The sequence below is a fragment of the Trichosurus vulpecula genome, chromosome 8 (assembly GCF_011100635.1).
Source record: "Trichosurus vulpecula isolate mTriVul1 chromosome 8, mTriVul1.pri, whole genome shotgun sequence".
NCBI lineage: Eukaryota > Metazoa > Chordata > Mammalia > Diprotodontia > Phalangeridae > Trichosurus > Trichosurus vulpecula.
The window spans coordinates 51,492,037-51,515,542 of record NC_050580.1 but is presented as its reverse complement, the minus strand read 5'-3'; the positions used below and the strand labels follow the sequence as shown (position 1 = coordinate 51,515,542).

The 23,506-nt window shown below is 45.3% G+C and overlaps 1 protein-coding gene and 1 pseudogene across 1 annotated transcript; both read left to right on the top strand.

Moving 5' to 3' along the window:
* Positions 1–11,972: 11,972 nt before the first annotated feature.
* On the top strand, positions 11,973–12,575 carry RPP25 (ribonuclease P and MRP subunit p25). Its single transcript, XM_036734497.1, has one exon. It carries the CDS (start codon positions 11,973–11,975, stop codon positions 12,573–12,575), a length of 603 nt encoding a protein of 200 aa, XP_036590392.1.
* A 4,916-nt stretch (positions 12,576–17,491) lies between these two features.
* LOC118828081 lies at positions 17,492–19,405 on the top strand (annotated as a pseudogene).
* Positions 19,406–23,506: the final 4,101 nt, after the last annotated feature.

Below are 23,506 nucleotides of genomic sequence, written 5' to 3'. Positions count from 1 at the left end.
TACTAGGACACCAAGGAGAAGGTAAGAAGTCCAAAATCTTCTGGACCCTTCAAAGCTAGAAAATCCTCTTCCTGTCAGAGCAGGGTAGGGTAGGGGGTGAGGAATCATAGAGGCTGGTAACTTTCACGTGCCCTTGTACTTTACCCATCCACACACCTTGCCCAGGGTTCAGTTTTGGGGAAGGAGGCACTTTTTTTCCCACTTCAGTATTCCAAGGAAAGTTGCCATTACAATAATGTTGCTCTTGGCTCTGGTCTGGGGTTTTCCATAAAAAAGGGGGGCAGGGAGGGATTTTTTTAAATATGAATGTTCAAGCATGAGTCACATTTAGAACATGTTGTCTGTTCCAACACATAAGAGGGAATAATGCTAAGCAATAAAGAATAATAGAATGATTTGAATGGAATCCAACGACTGGAGGTTGCTAGTGCCATCAGCTGGGAGGCTAATATTCCAGCCTTGTTGGGACACAAGCAGGTTTTGCAAGGCTGCTGATTAGCACATTCACAATTCACCTCCACTGAGCAGTCTGATAAAACACAAAGTAGGATCTTCCTTCCGGGGGCCTCTCTAGCAAATGCTGACCCTTTTCTGGTCACAAGCCTGCTCCTGCTGCTGTAATCCCACCTATTCAAGGTAGCTCCTGTCCTTGTCAACAGTATTCACAAGCCATCTAAGACAGTTCTGTGTTCATAAAGTAGTTGCTAGAGAAAATGAAACAGAAAGGGACAGGCAAAGCAGCCTGGGGACTCCAGTGCAAGCCCAAATAATTGAGTCCGCACTTCACATGGGGAATGGGAGACCCGAGGTTCCCAGGCCCCCACCTTTGTGCCCAAGTAGGGAAAGAGCTTTTTTTCTTCTACTCCCCAACTGGAGTCACTCCTTTTGTTCTTGAAAGCCACCTCCAAGAAATCTGCCACAGAGAAGAGACCTCTTTTCCTACCAAGTATAGTACCCGATGTCATCAGTTTATCTGGTTCAGCAACCAGTTGTGAGAACTCAACCTAATGGTGAGTCATGGATAGCTGGAAATCCAGCATATGCTAGGGGCTGAGGACAGGAGAAGCAATCTGTTTTATTCTGACACCACCTTCATTTCTGAATATATCCTTCCTCTGTCCCCTCCTCTGAGAGTCAAAGAATAAACAAGGAAAAGGGAGAAAAAAGTGGTTCAGCAAAACTAACATTCACAAACAAAAGCCACATTAGCCAGGCCTGAGGTACATTCAATGAGCCACATGCAAAGTCCCACACCCCTGCAAAGACAGAAGGCAAGTACATTTTCTCCTCTCTTGTTTAGGACCAAGTTTAGTCATCAGCACTATACAGTAATCTTAAACAGTAAGTTTTCGGCTTATGAGATTTTCTTCTTTTCATTTATGTTATTGTAGCCATTCTTCATATAATTTTCCTTGTTCTATTTCAATTTGTATCAGTTAATTTTCCACCTCTTGTTCACCCATTCCCCAATTAAAGGGCACCTAATTTGTTTCCCTGTTTTGCCACTACTATATATATTTTGGTGTACTTGGGGCCTTTCTTTTTGCCATGAACCACTTTGGGTTATATGGCTAGCGTTGGAATCTCTGGGTCAAAGGCTATGGATATTCAGTCATTCTCTTCAAATGATCCCAAATTACTTTTCTAAAATGTTGGACCCATTCACAGTTCCACAGACATGTTGCATCTTTGAGATATGTTGAAAATTGATGTCTTTGTATCTTTTTTTAATGGGGTGGAAGAGGGTTAGCATAGGGGTTTTTTGGTTTGTTTGTGGGTTGCTTTTTTTTTTTTATACAAAGTGCCACATGATTGGTAATCATACTTAGACTGGAGTTTTGGCCATCCAGCTGAAGCTTCCTCAATCTTTGGCTTCTTTGTTCTTTCACTTTTGAATGTTGTTTCCTTATTCTTCAGTTTCTTCAGCTTCTGTGCCTCCTGGAAAACTCAAATGCAAAAAGCCTTCATAGCCAACCAGTGGTGGCATTGAATAGACCGGAGTAGAGTGAGTAAAATGTAGCCTGGATCCCCACTTCCTGACCCATATTCTCAACATATCAAAGCAGGTCTTCTGTGAACCCTGCCTGGCTTCTGCAAGCGTCCTCCATAGTCACAGACCTCAACAGTCAATGCCATTAACTTGAACCTCAAGGAAAGCAATTTCAGAAGAAACTTTCTTGAGTTCATCATTGTCTCTTTATCTTTGTCTTTTCCTTCTGGTTTGCCACAGACAAGAGTCTTTTCAAACTATCAACACTGTCAGTTCCTGGGACATTTGGAAGAGGGCAGCTTGGTGGCACAGTGGATAGAGTGACAGGCCTGGAGTCAGGAAGGCCTGAATTTAAACCTGGCCTCAGACACTTCCTGACTATGTGACCCTGAGCAAGTCACTTAACCCTGTTTACCTCAATTTCCTCATCTGTAAAATGAGCTGAGCATGGCAAACCACTCTAGTGTCTTTGCCAGGAAACCCCCAAATGGGGTCATGAAGAGTCAGACGTGACTGAAACAACCCAACAACAACAACAAAGGGTGTCATCTGGCTGAGCTGGGCTGGACTGGCTTATTATCTGCATATGCATGGAGACCCTAGAGAAATAGGCATCCTCTTCCCTGTTAGCTCTGCCAGCCTGTATTCTCTCACAACTCTCCTTCCCCTTAGTGTCTTTAGAATTGTGTTGCCTTTGGCACAATTTTCTGCTGTGTGCATTTGGTGAAGCCCAGCCATTCATCACTACACCATCCTTTTCCGTGCCATTTCCACTTTTTGTTCTATCACATTGTCTACCAGAACAATAGAGTACAAGGGGTAGTAGTGAGATAATTCGATCAGAGATGAGAAGAGGCAACTATCACAGCACAGCTCAGTCTATTTCATTCCCATCTGTTTGGTGTACTGGTCTCATCTATAAATGCTCTCAGGCATCTGGCTTAGTTGGGTCTCACTGGTCCATTTCCTTTTTCACTGTCTTTTATTGCTGTGTAAGACTGTATAGTATATAACCTTCTATCATTCTCCTCCATAAGCTTTGAAAATTAACTTGTACAATTTACAGGATGACTGAAACTTTGAAAGACTATACGGTTCTAACCAAGCCAGTGACCAATTAGGACTTCAATTGACTGATGCTGCTGAAGCATGGGTCTTTTTGCAGAAAAGCAATAGCCTAGCGGTGCAAAAGGAGGCGGCATTTTTTTGACATAGCTAACGTGTTACTTTGCTTTGCTTGCCTGTGCTCGTTTGTTCTAAGAGTGGGTTGAATTATGGGTAATGAAAGAGATGTTAAAAAAAAAAAAAGAGAGAGAGAGAAAAGGGGGCAGCTAGGTGACACAGTGAGTAAAGCACTAGCCTTGGAGTCAAGAGGACCTGAGTTCAAATCCAGCGTCAGACACTTGACACATGTACTGGCTGTGTGACCTTGGGCAAGTAACTTAACCCCAATTGCCCTGCCCCCCCAAAAAAGAGAAAAGAACATCAATAAAACATTTTAAAATCTCCAAAAGAAAATATAAAAATTCACAAAGTACACACAATCCAGGCAGTCTTATTACTACCATCTTAAATTTAATATGTGCTTACAAATTGTACAGAAAAGAAATAGTTGGTTTCTTTTTTGGTTCTTCTTTGTATATTAAAACATTCATTTTGTTGACATTTTGGTTTAAAATAAAAAATCTTTTTAAAAATTAAGTGACTCCTTCCACTTCCCTATTCTGCCTCCCCTTTGTGAACTTCTACCTAACCAGGGGTTGTGAACCTGCAGCCTTGAGGCCACACGTGGCCTTCTAGATCCTCAAGTGCGGTCTTTTGACTGAATCCAAATTTTACAGAACAAAAAAGTTTCCCCGCCTCTGCCCTAACATTTTTCTTCTTATACTTGTACCCTAAACAGGCGTTGCCCTTAGCTATCGTGTTCTGTTCTTCTTCTTGGCAACAAGGTCGAGCATTTGCTTCCTGAGGTAGTTCTGGGCCCTTTGGATCTTCTTCTAGCGGTGATTGTTTTGCAAATATTATACTTCTTTAAGAAATGGTGCTAAGAATCAAGGTTGGCCAATAAGCTTACTGGAACCCTACCAACTCTCCACTACCGGGTAACATCAGCTCTCATCGCCCACTAGCTTCCATCCCAGGGGACATTTTGATGGTGTTGGCCAGGAGTGTGCTGGAGCCACTCACACAGCCTTCCTAGAGCTGATTGTTAAATATTCAGTGTAAACATTTACAATACATCTTGGAAATTGGCAAATGCTAAGGGCTTGACTTATTGTTTTGTTGATTTCTAGACTTTAAAAAGTGATGGAGAAAATGTTGACAATGCAAATTAAATTTGAAAGTTTGTTGTATATACAGGTTTTGTTTCCCACCTCCCACCCCCCCAGAGAGCCAGTTGTTGAACAGTTACCAGCATACCACTGGTAGACACCCAAGTAGATGCTGAAACTCAGAAAGCTGCCCACCTATTCCAAAAGGAGAGTTGTTGACTCTGTGGTTTCCCCTCCCACCTCATTTCCATTTGGGGCATATGGTCAATCTCATATTTCTAGACTATTTTAGTCACACTCTTGCAGGTCAAGGATCAGCTTTGCAGACTTATATGAATTGATGCAAAATGAAGTAAGCTGAACCAGGAAAACAATATAGCAATATGACAAGGACAATATACAACAATAAATGACAATAAAATAATTGAAACTGAATGTCATGAAATTATAATGAACACTATGAAAATATATCTTCCTCCTGCTTCTTTGCAGAGGTGGGAGACCATGGGTGTGGAGCACTACATTTAATGTCAAGCTTGTTTTGATATGTTGATTTGTTTCACTGACCTATTTTTTCACTTTTTAAATTTTTTTTATTATAAAGGCTGGCTGGGAGGAATCGAGGTAAGACGTGGTAGGAAATAAATCAATAAGTTAGTTCGCAAACATTTATGACATTAGAATATATGTTATAACATATAATATAATAATATATAACATGTTATAAACACCTACTATGTGTTCAGTGTTGTGCTAAGTGCTAGAAATACAAAGAAAGGCAAAACACAATTCCTACCCTCAAGGAGCTCACAGTTTAATAGAAGCATAGGTGATACAAAACCGAAAGATTTTAATAAGGGTGGTTTTTTTAAAGATTCACCTTTCCTGAGCATATCTTCACCAGATGGCCAGGTAGAAAGTATACATGAACCAAGCCTTATGACAAAGCTTCCAATACTCTGTCTCCTGCTTTCAGGCTGACTGGGCTGCCTTACTGTGGAATTATCTCATACTGACAATCCTCTCTTCCCAGAACACGTTCTTCTACATGACTTGTGTTTTTTCTTTTTCCTTTGCACTTTTCCCATATGCTCTATTCTTTTCAATCAGCTACCTAAGAGAGTTGGAAACTGCCCAGGGTGACTTTCAATTTACCTTAAAAGTAGCCAAAGAGTCATATGAACAAAATGGGCTGGCCACTATCACACCCCTGGCAGAGATGTGCTGGAGTCAGCTCAAATCAACTTGGGAAAGCCGATTGTTAAATTTTCAGTGCAAGCATTTACACCTCAGAAATTAGCAAATGCTATGAGTCAAGATTGATTTTTTGTTTTGTCGATTGCATAAACTAAAGAAAGTAATGGGGTAATGTTAGTAATGATGATTAAACTTAAAAGTTCATCGTGTGTACATTTTTTCAGAGAAGGCCAGCTGTTGAACATTAATACCAGCACATCTCTACCTAGGAGTCTCCTTCTTTACCATTTGAGTAGTTAGTCTAGTGGAAAATCATCTGGTACTACAAGGGTGGTTTGTTTGGTTTTTTTTTTTCCCCGTGTATGGGGCTCATCTCAGTCCCAGAGATATACCACCTTATCCACCATATTTATTGTGAATGAGCAGGGAAAATACATTGTTCAGGTTTTCCTTGATTCATAAAGGCAATGGGACTACTTCAAGTACCCAATGGAATGGCATGGGTATGGGTAGGAAGGGAGGACATGGGAGCCAGACTACAATGTACACATCCCCAAATTAGAAGGAATCTTCCGCCAAAGCCATCTCACTAAGCTAGAACTAAAACATGACCACGAAAGAGTCAGAAAATACAAATCAGGTCAGTTAAAAAAATACTGGCTTTTGGAGAATCAGACTGAGTCAGACAAATGGTCAGTTCCCTGGCTCTCTCCGAATTTCAGCTTCCTAATTTCATTTGGCCTCTCTCAGCTCTGAATCTCTGCCCTGCAGTCTTTGTACCTATCTCAAATTTGGATGTTGGCACTCTACAGATAGCTTACTATGAATCCAGCCTGAATTTTAGGTTTATGCTTGCTCTCCTTCCAACTGTCAAAGCCCCCAGAGCCCCTGGAGGATTGCCTAATCATTGGCACGTGTTGGCTCTGCCCCAGGTGGCAAGCAAAACCACTCACCACAGATGCTCAGTAAATGCTATGACTGACAGCTGTTGCCTCTCTCCCTGTCTCCCCTCTCTCTGTTCTTCTCTAACCCTCTCTTCTCCCATAAAGCTTCTGTTCTCAGTTTTTTCTCTTTCTCTCATCTTTCCCCCTTTCCTCTCTATTAATCTCTCTTTCTTTAGCCCCTCTATTCTATCTTTTCCTCCGTTTCTCATCCTCCCTTCCTTTCCTCTCTAGTCTCTCTTATTTTTCCCTTTTTACTTTCTCCCTATCCTTCTCTTTCCTCCCTTGGCCAGTTTTTCATCTACTGCACTATCCCCCTTCCCCTCCACGTCCTCCAGTCCCCCCGCTCAGAGTCCAAGAACTGTCTCTTCTCTCTTTTCTCCTCGCCTCTCGTCTCTTCTCCATGTGCATGAGCTCATGCCCCCATTTCCACTGTGCCGTACCAATGAACCGCTCTGTTGTCCTCCAACAAATAAGCTGACACGGTAATGAATGGCTTCAGATGGTAATTAGTGATGGAGCTGCTAATAATGAAATTCATTTACATTTTAAGTACTGCAGAGGGAGCTGGGAGAGAAAGGCAGGGAGGGAGGGAGAGGCAGTCTGGGGCCTTTTCAACCCTCCCTCCTTCTCTGCTTCCCCCGCTTCCACCCAGCCTGGCTGAGCTGAAGGTTGTTCTGTACCAATCAGTGTTACTGATGTGGAAATTATTTAACATGATTGCCTCCTCATCTTCCCCATTTAGGAAACTGTGTGAGGAGAGCTGGTTAAGCGGTGATTAGATGGTACACGCTGGCTTGGATTTAAATGCCCAATCAGAGACACACAATGGAAGAGGCAGCCCGGCGCCCGGCGGGGCTGGAAAAGAGCAGAATTAAGCAAAAATGTGTGCTAGCAAAGCTTCTGCCCAAACATCTTTGAGCCCAGCCCCCATCCCTACCCCAATACACACCCCCATTTCTAATCCTGGAACAAATCTCACGCTTTCCACCTCGGGAAAAAGGGGTACATCAGACCATTCTTCCATAAGAGGAGGGACAGCTTAAAAGCTGGGGAACACAATCTAAAAGGGGCTGTACAGAGACTTTTTCAGACTTTGATTCCCACCATGCAGGTGAGTATGTGTTACGTGTGTTTGAGATGAGATGGAGAAGAGGACATGGTTACTGGGAGCCTTGCATGTGGTCCCCTACCTTGGCTCTTAGACCCTAATCATAGACTGAATATCAGACCTAGAAAAGACCTCAGAGAACATCTTATCTAGTCCCATTTTATTGATGAGGAAACTGAAGGTCAGAAAGAAATGCCTTGTCCAAAGTCAAATAGTGAGGGAGCCTAGACTAGAATCCAGGTCTCCTAACTAGCAGCCCAGAGTCCTTTTCTTTGGACCTGTTGGAGACACAATATTTGTGACTTGGGTGGAGAAAAGAATTATTATGTATTTTTAAATGAATGCCTTGTTTCCTGCTCTCTCCCAATTAGATTCTGGAGGAGAACAGTCTGGCTGTACCTGGGAAGTCAATAAAATGGGAAGGTTGCCACTAGGATTTATTTGTTTCCATTTCTCTGCATATCTCCACCAGAATGGGAAAAGAGAGGAGATAGGCTTAACGTGTAGCAAGAGGAGTTGGAGCTGAACATCAGGAAGAACCTCTCAAAATAAAACATATATTAACAGCAATAGGATGTAGGATCTCCTAGTGCCTCAGTTAAAGGCAGAGAACCCAAGGTGGTAGGTTGGGAATTGGGGGTGGAGAGGGCAGATGATCATGCCATTGATGCTTGGAATGGATGGCAGGGAGGATTTCTTTTTGTTTTTGTTTTGTTTGTCATTCAACACCCATGTACTCTGGGTGAAGACTGGAAGAGACAAAGTTCTTGGAAGCCTTGGGTTTCCACCATTCAAGAGCTCACTGACAGGAAAGATGAGACACACCCAAGAGAAAACCGAGGACAGGCTAGGAACAAATTCATGTTTTCGGTCAGCCAAAGCTACTGACTCACCCCTATTTCTCAAGAGAGGCCAGAGAAACCTACAGGGGTCAAGGACTGGGATAGTAGCTGTGGTAGAGTTGAGGGGGTGACCCCAGAGACCTGGATGAATACCATGCATGAGCTGATTGGCTCACCTCAGGAGTCACCACATGGAGAACATGGCCTCCTCTGTCAATTTTTGTGAAATGTATTCCAGCAATCAGACAAAAGGGCTGAACTTATTTCACAACATTCTGGAAAGAGACAGGATAAGAGAAAGAGGAAGCAGAGATAGATTATAAGAACTGGATTTAAAAGAGACCTTATAAAGGTCACCTAGTCCAACCCCTTCATTTTCCAAAGGAGGCCCAGAGATGTGAAATCAGTCAAGGTCACCCCTATAGTAAGTAGCAGAGCTAATATTTGAAGCTAGGTTCTTTGACTCCAAATTTAGGGTTCTTTCCACTCGATCTCCTTGCCCATAAATAGATAAAGACTGAGATGAACAGACAGAAAAAGGGGTCCAGATAGAGACAAAAGACAGGGAGAGAGACGTAAACATAGAGACAAAGGGATAAGAGAAAAAGAGGGAAGGGAAGAAACAGAGGAGAGAGACATATAGAGTGATTGAAAGAGAGAGCCCAGCAGTGACTGCTGACCTTTATACAGTACTGCGAAGTTTGCAGATTGCTTTACATTTGACAGAAAGACAAAGACAGAGAGATAGAAAGAAATGGCAAAAAGAAGAGAGGTGAGTTGAGGAGTGAGGGGCCAACGAGAGTGGTGCAGCCAGGAGAGAGGAAGGAAGCAGGCAGGGCCATTTTATAATGGAGCCAGGCCCTTGCAGAAGTGGCAGGGTGAGTAAGGTCAGGTGCTCTCACCAGGACCAGCTTCCACACCCCCACCAAAGTAAATAGGGCAGGGGAACTTGGACCTCAGTAAATGGATATTGATCTGATTTCCCTTCCAGGGGAGCCGTTTTTCTTCCTCCTGACTTAGCTGCAGAGGTCACTAGATTCCTTCCTTCTGCTCTGCCTTCATTGCAGCTTTCCACATTCCCCTCTTCTTCCCAACCCTCCCCCCTCCCCCACCCAGGATAGAGAACAGATTTCTGACACTGGGTTTGGGCACTGAAGGGGATTGGGTCACATCCTTATCTCAGGGCTCCAGGCTACTCTCTTCAGACAAGAAGGCCCTAGCTGGGCAGGAGGGTGTGGAAATGGGGTTTCCTCTGCATGTTCATTCCTTCTGGGCTTTCTTCCCTCATCTTTCCATCTGTCCTGCTCCCTTCCCACTCCTTTCCTCTCTCTCTTCTTCCTGGTCTTTCCTAAATGCAGAGAAATCATCCAATTTCCCTCCCCCATTTCTCTCTCCTTTCTTCCTTCCGGAACAAATGAAAGAAAGCTGGTCAGCTCTGTGTCCTCAACCTCAGAACTGGACATCCTGAGAGAGGGTTAATTCATCAAACAGAGCCTCCTTGAGGACTCATGGTACTTCTCCCAGAACTGGGCTTCCCCTTTTCTGTCTCATCTGCAACCCTGAAGGCAAGTACTCTGAATTCTACCTTATTGATCCTTGGCGTACAAACTTTACCCCCAGGGCTAGCTGCCTCCTTGGTAAAACTGGAAAGTCAATGAGGCTAGCCAAGAAGAGAGGGAGGAAGGGAATAATATTATATAATATTATATAGCACCTACTATGTGCCAGGCACTGTACTAAGTGCTTTTTACAAATATTATTTGATTTGATCCTCTATGATCCCCCTCCCATAGAGGTTCTTCCTACCATCTCTTATCTGTATCTTCCCTAGGAAGGGGTTATATAGTTCTCTGGACCTCTCCCTTCTTCTTCCTTATCCAAATCTATAAGTGCCTGCAAAGAAACTCAGTCATGCTTGCAAGTTAATGGTCGGTAAGGGTTTGAGTAGTTAGGAGACTCTGCTTAGTAACAGTGTATAGTGCCATAACCCAAAGGTTTCCTTAGAGCTGTGGGTTTTTTTTTTCATTCTGCTTCCACTGACCCTCCCCACCTTCTTACCCATTGGGAATCATCTTTATGTCCTCCATAATTTCTCCACCATCTCACAAGTCATTCCAAGCACACTCCAGAAGTCCATTGGTGATCACCAGCCTGTCACCTCCTTGTTCGCTTTTCCAATTGTACATGACTTTGATGTAGTCTTTCATGAAAGGAATAGTGACATTTCAGGCAATGGTGAGACGGGAGGTGAGGAGACCTCACAGGAATCTCTCAGATCACCACATAAAGCCACTAGGCTGGTTTTAGAATTACCCTTTCTATCAGGCTCCCACCCTCCAGAGGGCCAATTTCTCAGGGACCGAGGATCCTCAATAAGTGTGCATTTCTACAGCATTTTGAGTTTCCCTGGAAGATAGGTAGGCAATGCAAGTACAAGTATCTCCATTTCACAGATGAGGAAATTGAGGCTCAGAAAGATGAAGTGGTCAACCCAGGGTTGAACAGCTAACTAAATGATGCAGCCAGGGATTCTGATTCCAAGTACAGCGAGACTGAAGCAAACGGTTTGGGGCACTTGGGTTCTTGCACTGATCAACTGCACGAGTCTGGGCAAGTTGCCTCTCTCTCTGCCTAGTTTTGTGGTTCTTTGGCCCGCATCTCCCCTCTTTCCCCTTCTGTCTTTGCCTTCCAGGGATGTGGGCGCGGGATGAATCAAAATCCCTGGAGAGCGGAGAACTCTGGTCCCTAAGGAGCTCAGACGCTCCCATTAGTCTGTCTCTAACTTCCCCTCCCCCACCCACCCCCTTCCCCACAAGGGCTGAGCTGGGAAGGAAGAGACCGTCAGCTGGGTAGAGCCATCGTCGCTGCCTCGCCGCCTGCACTTTGCTGACGAGAGCAGATACCGTCCTTGAGCTGGAGAGAACTCGCCCGGGGAACTGGGAGGGTTGGGAGTGGGGCTGGCTCTGGAGAAGGGAGCCCCGGGCTTCAAGAAGGAACAGAGCTCCCTTTAAGGTCCTCTCCTATCCCTGTCTTCGATACCTCTCCATTCCCGTCCCCTTCCCCTCTCCTCCGGCCCCTCTCCTCTATCATCTTTCCCCAGGTGGGAACAAGTGCTGTCGGGACTCGGCTAATGGGCGAGAGCTGGAGAAAGGGAGAGAGAGAACTCTAGGTGTTGGGTGGGAGAGTGGGGAGGTAGGGGGGAGGGGAACGGCGGGGGCGGGACCAAGGCGGGGCTGAGGGAGGGACAGCTCCAGCGGTGAAAGGAGCTGAGCTCCTGGGCAGCCTCCAAGTCTCAAAAGAGGAGCCGGGCTGTAGTAGACCGGACAGTCTGGGCCAGCTAGCGGTTTGGAGAGAAGGAGAGCAGAGAGATTTGTCCGCCCCGTCCGGCCCCGAGACTGAGTCTTTGAGAGGAGGCCCGGGGACACTTGCGTCCAGACGGTCCCCGCGGGTGCCCCTGCCCCGAACCGGGGGTGTCCAGGCTGCGGGTGGGGGATGCGGGTTCGGGGAGCTCGGCGGGCAACCTGGTGCGGCCAGGGCCCCCCAGGTGGCTAGGGCAGGCGGCTGGTCCATGGAGGGCCCCATCAGAGTCGGCTTCTCCACGCTGCCCCTTGGCCGCGCATGGAGAACTTCAAGAAGGTGCGCACGGAGGACGCGGACACCGAGGCTGAGAGTCCCGGGCCCTTCGCCGACCTGGCCCCCGGCGCCGTGGAGATGAAGGTGAAGGAGGGCAGCAAAATCCGCAACTTGCTCGGCTTCGCCGCTGCGCGCATGGAGCAGCCGACCACTCGCACCATAGTATTTAGCGGCTGTGGCCGCGCCGTCACCAAAACCGTCACCTGCGTGGAAATTCTCAAGCGGCGGCTGGCTGGCCTGCACCAAGTCACCCGGCTGCGCTACCGGAGCTTACGGGAGGTGTGGGAGAGCCGCCCGCCGCCGCCCGGCTGCCCGGGCCCCAGCCTCAGCGTGCATAAGAACGTGCCCTCCGTCTCCATTCTGCTCTCCAAGGACGCCCTGGACCCAGGGCAGCCCGGCTACCAGCCCCCAGAGCCCCGGCCCGTCGCGCAGACCCGGGCGCCGGCGCTGGCGCCAGCGCCGCCTGCTGCCCCTGGACTGAAGAGGGGCCCCGGCTCGCCCGCGGCCGGGGAGAGGGCGAGTAAGAGGCTGCAGGGCCGCGAAAGGCCGGGCGCGGAGGGGGAGGGGAGCTGGGACGGTGCCGGCTGAGAACTCTTTGCTGCGGGAGTCACCCTTCTCCCTAAGATCAGCAGGGTGGGCAGGCTCCCCTTTCCTCAAACACAGGTTTCTGATTCAACCCTCATCACTGTCCTCTCTTGGACCATGCCCCGGAATGACCCTTCACTGCCAGTCGCCTCTCTCCGAAAAGAGAAAGAAAAGCTCTGCATTTGGAGTGGACCCCCTTTCCCCTTCGCCGTCCTAAACGCGATCTTCAGAGTGTCGGAAATCAATTAGCGGAGCCTCGAAACAGTCGCTGCCAGCCTGTAAGCCTACCTTTAGTCCCTCTGACTTCGAGCTCCAGTCTCGCTGCTCCCCGCCCCCTTCTCTAATGGACCCCCTGGCGTGTCCTGCAGGAGTGCATGGGGGATGCCCTTTCTGGGAAGGAGACATTCCTATTGGGGAAAGGGGATATGGCCATCAGGTGTGGGTCCTGCCCCATACCACAGCGCAATCACTTCTTCAGACCTGCGGGGAGGGAGGGGAAGGGCAAGGGTGCTGGTGCAGGAGTGGATTCTTGTGAAGGTAGAACATGAATTCTTGGGAATCTCGAACATAGTTGAGGACATTTCTTCTGTCCTAGGCTGTGTCCCATATGTGTCTGATCTCAGGGATGGACTTCGGGCCACCGAACTGACCCAACCCCATCCAACACTTATTCTGTTCCCATAGATAGTCTTCCTACTCACTCAGAAAAATCCATAGTCAATGGGAGACAAGATCCTGAAAGGGAAAGATCTCTTAGTTTCGATCAGGCTTTTTGAGGGAGTTAAAGGTAAAGTAGTAGGCGGTGGGGGTGGGGGCAGGGGGGGGGTGGGACTCGGAGATAAAGACATAGAAAGGATACATAGAAGAAATTCGATAGGCAACCAGACACATTGGAGGGGAGGAAGGGACCCATTCGCCACATAGACACTTTTTCTTCTGTTTAGTCTATGTTTCCTTTGAAGAAGTCCCGAGATCACATCACGGGTTTGGGAGGAGAGGCAAGTTCCTTCCAAACCCAGATTCCGGATAGGCAGTGGAGGGGGGGAAGGGATGAGTAAGTATTAATTCTAATGAAGAGCCATAGGTTGAGAGAAGAGAATTCTTAGACAGCAGGCAGGGTGTTATGCAGACTCCTAGGATCCCCAAGCTTTGTCCACCCCCAAATGGAAAAGGTAACCCCCACCCCAATACATGTCATGACAAAGGCAGTGTCTATAAGGCCAAACCCAGAATCTAGATTGGGGGTGGGGGTCTCTTTTTCCTGCCTAGCACTGAAGAGTGGGAAGCCGGTGAAAATCCTTGCTTCATGCATCAGGCCCCTAAAAAGCCTACCTGGGGGACACTGAGCAATGGGAGGGACACTAGGAGGGAGAGAAGAAGAGGGGAGGATGGGTAGGCCCTTAGAGAAGCTGGGCCCTGAGAATAATGTGTGCTTTGGCGCTGGCTGCAGTAACACCTTCATCTGGGAGCCCCTTCAATCACCCCAGAGAGACAATGTCAGTGTTATTAATGGTAGCTCCAGTGACTTGTGGCTCCTAGCTCTTTGGAATAAAACATATAAACAAGAAGATAGGGGTGTTTGCTCTGGGATGATATCCACCCCACCCCCCTTCCTTGCCATCTTTCACAGGGTAGCACCCCTGTCTCCAAGGAAGTGGATAGAAGGGAGGCCTCCCTCCCAGGCTTAGTATTCTCTCTGGAGGGAAACCTGTCAGACTTGGAGGCTTGGTGTGTTGACTGGTATCCCTGCTGCCTTTTAAACAAGGATCTCAAAGGAAGTGCTCTCTGCCTCTGCTTCCCAAAAAGGTGGTGACTGGTCCAGGTGGAGGGAGGGTACTTGTGAAAGGTGCTGGGTAAAGAAGCATAAGGGATGACCCTGCTTCCCATCTATTTCCTAATATCTGCCCCTTCCTAGTTGCCCCACCTCAAACCAGGAAGGCATTTTGAGCCTGAACAAAAGGTAAACGGCAACTGATACCTACCCTAGATGTCTCACATTCTCTGGGTTTGGCTTCCAGTCCCTTCCCTGCCCCCAATTCCGGCGCTAGTCACTACGAAGGGCTGAGATTGTTGTAAATGGAAATGATACCAAAGCAAGCTTCTGGCTTTTCCCGAACCTCCAGGATTCTTTTCTTCCCACTCCTTGTTAAGTATGTCGCTGGAGGGCCTGAAACAGCCCCCTGATGCCAAACTCCCAGCCTCTTCTGAAAAGGGTTTCTTTTGTTCTGTTCTCCTTCTCTCTCCCCCAGGGGTCAAGGTGTCCTTTGGGGTCCCCCACTTCCCCTGCAGGCCAACTAGACTAGCCCCCTGCTCTGGTAGTTGCACAAAGCCCCCTCTCTGGGGGAACTAGAGAGAATGTCTTGCCCAGCCTCCACACTGAAATCCTGCCTCAAACCCCTTTGTGCCCAGAAGGGCCAAGGACAACCTATGGATGGAGGGAGGGGGAGGGAACAAGCCCAAACTCACTGCTGGAAATTAATATTCAATTACAGAAGCTCCGGAGAAAGCCAAGGAATCAGTGTGGGCCCCAGGCTGATAAGTAGCTTGCCTCCAGCTTGGGAACAGCTGCCTGCTGAGAGATAAGAAGGCTTCCTAAGCCTGTCTTTTCCCCTCCTCCCCTGCCTATTTTCTCTTCCCACTTGCACAATTCACATCTGTAGCTGAAATCTGGTATCTTCTTTACTGGGTGCTACAATCTGAAGGAGGGAGAGCTGAAACAAGCTAGACACCTTGACCCCCCTCCTGCCCCATGATGGTCCCCTCTCCTCATCCCAGCCCTCATTTAACATCTAGGCAAAGGCTCCAGAGTTCCTGTACCCCTTTCTAGACAGACCCATGCTTATGGAATCTTGTGTGGAAAGAAGGAGAGATAAAGAAGAGGGAGGGAGGAAGATGGGAAGCACATTTATATCTCACATAGGCTTGGGGCTGACAGAACCAGTTAATGGATCTTATTTCCTTGATAGGAAAAGCTGGAAAGTGACTTGAGGGGCACTGGGAAGCCTCCTCACCCCTTCCATTCCAAACTCCCCTCCCCAGACAGTTTATCATTAGACCTGCTTAACCTTTCCCTATTACAGCTTATTCCCCTTGGGCTCAGCATGGCCACCCCCATGTCCCTCTCTTACACTGCAGATCTCCCTCCCCTCTCTGTCTCGGCCCCCAGTACACTTGAGTCTCCTTGGGGGGAAGAGGCAGGGGCTGAGATAGGCTCATATTCCTTAAGGGACTGGGAAGGTGGTGATAGCTATTAAAATTTTTCACTGGGTCAGCCAGGGACTAGCCCTGAATACAACAACAACAAAAAAAAAAGATGAAAGAAAATTGTCATCCACTCCCCAGATCCTCCCAACCCAAAGATACCCCAGATGGCAGGAGGGCTGGAAACCATGGTGCTCAAGAATCAGGTAAAGGAAGTAGGAATATTTAGCCTGGACTCTGCATTTCCTCCATGATTACTGTCTTTCAATCATTTGCTACACACGCCATGTAGAAGCAGCATGAGATATGTTCTGTTTGACCACAGAGAGCAGAGCTGGTAGTAGCAGCAGCAGGAAGAAGGATGCAGGTTTCTACTCAATATGCGTGGTTTCTAAAAAACCACTATGCAAAAAAAAAAAAAATGGAATGGGCCACCTTAGGAGCCAGGGATCTTCCCAACACTAGTACTCAAGCAACACTAATGCTCCCCTGTCTGAGGTGGGTCAAAGGAATTTCCACATAAGATGGAAGGATCTTCTTGGTGAGCTTTAAGACATGGAGGGAATACAATAAAAATTTATTAAGCATAAACTGGTGGAAAGAATATTGACTCTGGAATTAGAGAACTTGGGTTCAAATACTGCCTCTGACTCATATAACCTGGGTGACCATGGAGGTCTCAATTCCTCATGGAAAATGAAGAAGTTGAACCAGCTAATAATAATAGCATTTGCCTAGCACTTTAAGGTTTGCAAAGCACTTTACAAATATCCTCACAACAAGCCTGGGAGGCAAGTTCTGTTCTTCTTATTATTATCCCTGTCTTACAGATGAGAAGGGTGGAAAGGTCCACATGAGAGGCACTGAGTGTTAAATGGAAGTGAAAATGGCTTTAAATGGAGATTCTGCAAGGAGTTCTCCACCTTCCAAATAGAGGGGCCCAGGGCAGAGGGTGGCAGTGAAGCTCTCATCTTGAAGAATAGGATGGAGGCTGGCTGCCTAGCCCCATAGTCACTGCCCTCCAAAAGCTCATGACTTCTACATAACTTCACAGCCTCAGTCCCAAGTGGCTCTCTGCAGCCAAGGTCTATCCTTTTCACATCTATATCATACTGGTAATGTGGCTATGGGTAGCTAGGCGGTGCAGTAGATTGAGTGCTAGACCTGCTGAGTTAAATCTAGCCTCAGATATTTACTAGCTGTGTGAAGGAGGGCAAGTTCCTTAATACTGTTTGCCTCAGTTTCCTCATCTGTTAAATAATCTGGAGAAGGAAATAGCCAACCACTCCAATATCTCTGCCAAGAAAACCCAGGACTGAAATGACCGAAGAACAACAATGTGGCTGTGACTCAAGAGACCTGCTAGCTGAATTTGGAAGCACATTTTTGACACCTCCTTCTTAGTTCAACTGAAGATATCGGGGGAGGGGGTGGAACATTTCTTAAGTCTAAAGTCCTTTCTAGACTTAGCTGAAAGATGGAAACTTTATCAGTACTTAATCAAATGTCTCAGGAAACAATACGCTTCCCTAAAATCCTTCTTCCTCCCACTAGACCTAACTCTTTCCTTTGAGGAAAGGGTACAAAGGTCAAGAAGGAAAGCAAAGCCTCTGGAAAATGGACTGAGGGGTACATAACCAAACTTAGAAAAAGGCTTCATGTCTGGTTATAATAATCTCCTTCCACAAAGAGAAACATCTGTCCCCCTCCCCACCCCCGCGCTCACCTTCATCATGTGTGCATGTATCTCTAGCCACGTGGGCCAGGCTGTCATCCATACAGGCAATGCCTGCTGGGAGCTATAGTGCTTGGAACATGGTATCCACCCCAATGGTCAAATACCAAGTGATAAGACCAATGGCAGAGGACAGGACTCTTTCGACCCCTTCTTCAGTGAATATTCCCTGGGGTTGTGTCTGTAGATGTAGATAGAACCAGCTATTATTGAGAAAGTTTCTACTGGAACCCACCACCAGCCCTTCCACCCCGAGCAACTGGTCATTGGCAAGGAAGATGCCACCAATCACTATGCTCATGGGCACAGCTCTATTGTCAAGGTAATCAACCTGGTTCTGGACAGAATTCAAAAGCCTGATGATCAGTGCACAGGTCTTCAATGCATCTCAGTTTTCCACAGGTTTGGTGGTGGGTCTGGCCCTGGTTTTACCTCTCTGCTGATGGAATGTCTCTATCTGATGATTATGGCAAGAAGTCCAAGCTAGAATTCTTCATTTACTTGGCCCCTCAGGTTTCCACAGCTATAGCTTAGCCTGTGACAATTAAAAAAGTTCCAAGAGACACAGTTTCTGGATAATTTAATCATTTTATTAATAATGCCAACATTTTAATACAAGGATGGTCATTTGACCATTTCTCTTAGACCACAGACCCCTCATGGGATGGGCTCACATTTTATATGCCTTCAAAGGGCCAATCAACTCTGATTGGTTAAAATTAATGAGAGAATGAATATTACAATGAGAGGGTGGGCTGTATTACAATGAGGGTCTTGGGGTACATTATTTGGGTCACCCAAATCTTGGTCAAAGAGACTTATCAATTTCCATATCACTTGTCTGACAAAAGGGAGGATCTACATTTTCCCAGACCTGTCTAAGCAAACTGAATGAGCAGGAATGTACCCATTAGCCCAAACTTAGTATTTCTTTTACTGTCTGATTAGCTCTTAGCCTTGGTAAATCTTTGCCTAAGATTTCCCACACTGGTTGACTTCTGCATGAGAAAGTAGAAAAGTAGAAATAATCATTTCTCACAAGCCCTATACCTTCATTCTGACCACTCACATCACCCTGGATTGTGCCTTTATGGTAGATAATGAGGCTATTTATGATATCTGTCAAATGTCCAAACTAGACTAATCTAAATTGCCTTATTAGCCAAATTGTGGCCTCTATCACTCTCTGATTTGATGGTGCCCTGAATGTTGGTCCAACAGAATTCCAGATCAGCCTAGTTCCCTATCCCCTTATCCACTTTCCTCTGGCCACATGCCCCTGTCATATCTGTTGAGAAGGCCAAACATGAGCAGCTGATGATAGCAAAGATCACCAATGCTTGCTTTGAACCTGCCAAGCAGATGGTGAAGTGTGACCCTCACCGTGGTAAATACATGGCTTGCTTGTTGTTATACTGTGGTGATGTGGTTCCCAAAGATGACAATGCAGCCATCACCACCATCAAGACAAAGTGTAGCAACTAGTTTGTGACTTGGTGTCCAACTGGCTTCCAGGTTGGCATGAATTGCCAGCCTCCGACAGTGGTTCCTGATGGTGACCTGGCCAAGGTAAAATGGGCTGTGTGCATGTTGAGCAACCCTACAGCTGCTGCTGAAGCCTGAGCCCTCCTGGACCACAAATTTGATCTGGTGTATGCCAAGCATGCCTTTGTTCATTGGTCTATGGGGGAGAGGATGGAGGAAGGAAAGTTCTCTGAGACATGGGAGGATATGGCTACCTTGGAGAAGGATTGTGAGGAGACTGAAGCAGATAATGCTGAGGGGGAAAATGAAGGTAAGGGATATTACATTGTATGCTATCTTTTTCAGATTAGTTCTGTCTCTTATCTGTCCTGTGAAAATGTTCTCTATGTTCATTAAATATCAATAAAAGTGTGATACTTGCAACAACAACAAAAAAGATCATTTCCTTCCACCCTAAAGAGAGAAATGCATTGATCAGAGAGAAACAGGTTTTTAAAGTACTTTGGGTCACCTGGGACCAGGTAGGGAGAGGGGAAGGAGAGCCCTTGAGGAGAATGGCAATAGAGTGCTTGAATAGTTTTGGGAGAAAGGTCTCCCCTCCACGATTAAGTGATTATTATTTTATGTGATGAAGTAAAATGTTAACCTTACCCAAACTCTAGCTGCATAACTATGTTTTATCCTATGGCAAAATTTTTCTTTGTTCAAGAATCCTATAAATATTATTTCAAGATACCTTGGTTTAGACAGATGGCCACATTGTGAGGACAACTGTCCATTTGGACATTTCTTTCTCTAAGCTAGAAATGTTTGGGTTTAGAATTATAGTTAGAGACAGCTAGGTGGCTCAGTGAATAGAATACTGGGCTTGTAGTCAGGAAGACATGAATTCAAATCCAACCTCAGATATTTACTAGCTGTGTGATGATAGGCAAGTCACTCAACCTCTGTTTTCTTTTATCCTCATCTGTAAAATGAGCTGGAGAAGGAAATGGCAAACACACCAGTATCTTTGCCAAGAAAACCCCAAATGGGGTCACAAAGAATTGGACATGACTAAAGAACAATCAATGGAAATCATTTGGACAGGCTTGTGCCTAAAATGCAAAGCACTGTATTAATATTTTTGCTACAACATGAGACAGACTCATAAGGCCAATTATCAATTACCTTTGGTAACAGGTATTTAAGCATGGGTAACTAAAACATAGGTTTAACATACACCCCATTTTACCTAATGATTTAGATCTCCTATTCTTATCTCTAACAAACTTCAATCAATCAATCTGCAATAATTCATTAAGCATCTGTTATATGTGTCAGACACTGTGCTAGGTGATGGTGAGAAAAAGACAAAGAAAGAAATTCCTACTTGAAAAAAGCTTTTATTTTCATGAGAAAGATGATTATTACATATGTAAGTATACATAGAACAAATGTAAAATGAGTAACTACAAAATTGTTTTAGAAAAAAATAGAGGTAGGATTTTGTTGATGATTCTATTATGTGTGTGCCCCTAATCTCCCCTTATATCAGCTCATTGGGTGTCTGGTTTATCTTCCTATTTTCCATAGCACTAATAAAGTACTTTGCATACAGTAAAAAAAAAAAAATAGAGGAGGGGTGGCTAGGTGTCTCAGTGTATAGAACACCAGCTCTGGAGTCAAGACGACCTGAGTTCAAATCTGGCCTCAGCCACTTGGCACTTGCTAGCTGTGTGACCCTGGGCAAGTCATTTAACCCTGATTGCCTTGCCAAAAAAAAATAGATTGGGAGGGAGGCACTAGATTTCCTATAGAAGCTGATGTTCTGTGTGGAGTCACAATTGTGTAATAGCAAGAAGTACAACTAAGCTCTCCTTACAACTCCTGTACAAAGATGTAGAAAATGCACCAGACCAGGTCCTGATTGGGGAAAAAAATCACAGTGAGTTATTTTCCTCCCTATGGCATAGGGAGACAGAGAAGTTTGTGGTCACTGGGGCTGAGGTCTAGTCAGACAGAGCATTCCAGTGTAGGGACTGAAATTGAACTACGTCTGGGTATTGGGGCAAGGAAAAGTCCCAAACCTGAATAGAGGGGCCAGACCTCATACAAGTTGCAGGAATAGGTGTCAACTAGCAGTTTCATCATTCACTTCCAGGTCACAGATCAAAGGCAAACTGAGGAACAGCCCTGTGCTTAAAGGTGGTATTTCAGGGTAAGGAATGGTCAGGGGTCCTAGGCTGTGTACTGAGAAAAAAGCAAGCTCGAAAACATATAGTATTTGTGTGGCTCTGACCCTAGGAGTGCAACAGGGTCTCTGTTCCAGTTTCTAATCAATCTTGTCACTCCAAATAGCAGAGCTTTCCAGCTAGCTGTTAGTGGCTGAGTCCAACAGCAGTCTCTTGGAACTCCAACAAGAGGACATAAACTCATCCCAGACATTGCCTTCAGATATGCATGTCCTCAGAACACTATCCTTATCAGGAGTTATATAAGGAGTCTACTAAGGTAGAGAGCCTGACAGAAGTTGTGTTACATTTTGGTGATCTTAAAAGAATAGAAAAGGAGAAGAGGAACACAGAAGAAGGAGGGAAGGAGGAAGGATGGAGGAAATAATCTCACATAATCCAAGTGCCATAAATAGAAGACTATATGTAGAAGAAGGGATAGAGGGAGTAGGTGACATCTGAATCACACTTTCATCTGAACTGATGAAAGTAAGAATACACACACACACACACACACACACACCTAAATTAAAGAAAGAGGAAAAAAACCTTTGTAACAAATAAGCATGGCCAAGCAAAACAAATCCACATGGTGTCCATGTACAAAAAAATGTATGTTCCTGCACCTTGTATTCACCACTTCTTTGACAGGAAGGTGGATAGCAGACCTCTGGAAACATGGCTGGTTATTGTATTGATCCAAGTTCTTAAGTCTTTCAAAGTTGTCTTTCTATACAATGTTTCTATCCTCAAATACAGTTTTTCCTGGTTCTGCTCACTACATTCTGTGTCAGTTCATACCACCCAGGATGCTCCAAAATAATTTTTCTTCATTTCATATGGCACGGCATTATTCCATTACATTCCCATGCCATAATTTGTTAAGTCTTTTTTCACTGGTCTAATAAACAGTCTTAAGGTACCCTAATTAGATTCTAGTTTCTTGCTTTTCTTTTTTCTTTTCCTCTTTTAATCATTCTTCAGGATCAGGAAGTTTATTGTTACGTGTGATCATTCCCTTCCCAGGATTAGTCTTCTCCTTAACACTACCTCCCCTATCTCCAGTTGTTTCCCTGTTGAGTTTGAGGTGTTTCTACACCAAAATGTTTGTACATATGTGTGTTCAAGTCATTTTTGTCTATTTCAGATAAGAGTGAAATTCATGTGATGCCTATTACTCCATCCCTTCCTCCATGTTTCTGCATGTTTGTTCAATTATGAGAAATAGTAAATTCTTCCTTCTTCCTCCTTTCTACATGAATGGATTTCTTTTGCTCTCTCTTTTCTTTCTTCAATTCAAATACTCAAAACAGAACCAATCTATCCCCAGGACATCTGTTTTTCTTATTTAACTCCCTCAATACAGTTCTGTCCAATTGCTCAGATAAATTTATCTTTCTAGATTTCCCTGGTTTCTTGTGTTTGGATTTCAAAGTACGCATTCATATCTGGCCTTTTTCATCTGAAATGCCTAAAAAAATTATCTACTCCATTAAAGGTCTTTTTTTTCTCCCAGAAAGTATAATACTCCCAGAAGTATGATACTCAACATTACAGGGTGTTAATCTTGGCTGTGGTATTTAGTCTTTTAGAATATTGTATTCCAAGATCTTCTCTCATTTACAATGGAACCTGTCAAATCTTGTGTGATCCTGACTATAGCTCCTTGTATAGTGGGGGTCTGGCACATGTACAGAGTGCCTCATAAGTGTCTCTCTATGTATAAGAGGCTAGAAAGCTTACTTTCAGGAGAAATGTGATGATGTAGATTGCTAGTGTCTTGGAAAGAATGTGGTATGTGCATGGATATTTTGTTACTGGTCATCCAACTATGTGTTTAAGAGGTTCTTTAATTGGCTGTGAAAGAATTTAATTAAGACCTGAAAGTTTTAGCCATTTCCTTTTTACTTCATTCAGGGATGCTTTGGTCATAGCATCCAACAAGATGCAATGCTGTAAGAGGAGAGGATGTGAGGCCTTCTGGCCCTCTAAGGCCATCTGACCTTGTGAAAAGACCTTAGTCCTTGGCCTCCGAATTTGTTCATTTCCCTTTTAGGTGAAGGAGATTGGAGCCTTTGACTTTGTGAGTTCAAAAAGTCAAGAGAAAATTCCAGTGTCCTCAGAGACTGTATATCGGAGCCAATACTAAATGCTCAAAGAGCAAGGAGTAGAAATGCCAAACTTGTGCATGACCTTGGTAGAACCAATGCTCTGCAGGAACTAAGCTAAATTGAACCTACCTACCTCTAGAGACTAAGGTGATATAGGGAGTAGCATGTCCCAGAGGTATTAGAGCAAAA

Excerpts from the sequence above, each read along its gene's own strand:
- RPP25 (XM_036734497.1), top strand. The coding sequence starts at position 11,973 with ATGGAGAACTTCAAGAAGGTGCGCACGGAGGACGCGGACACCGAGGCT.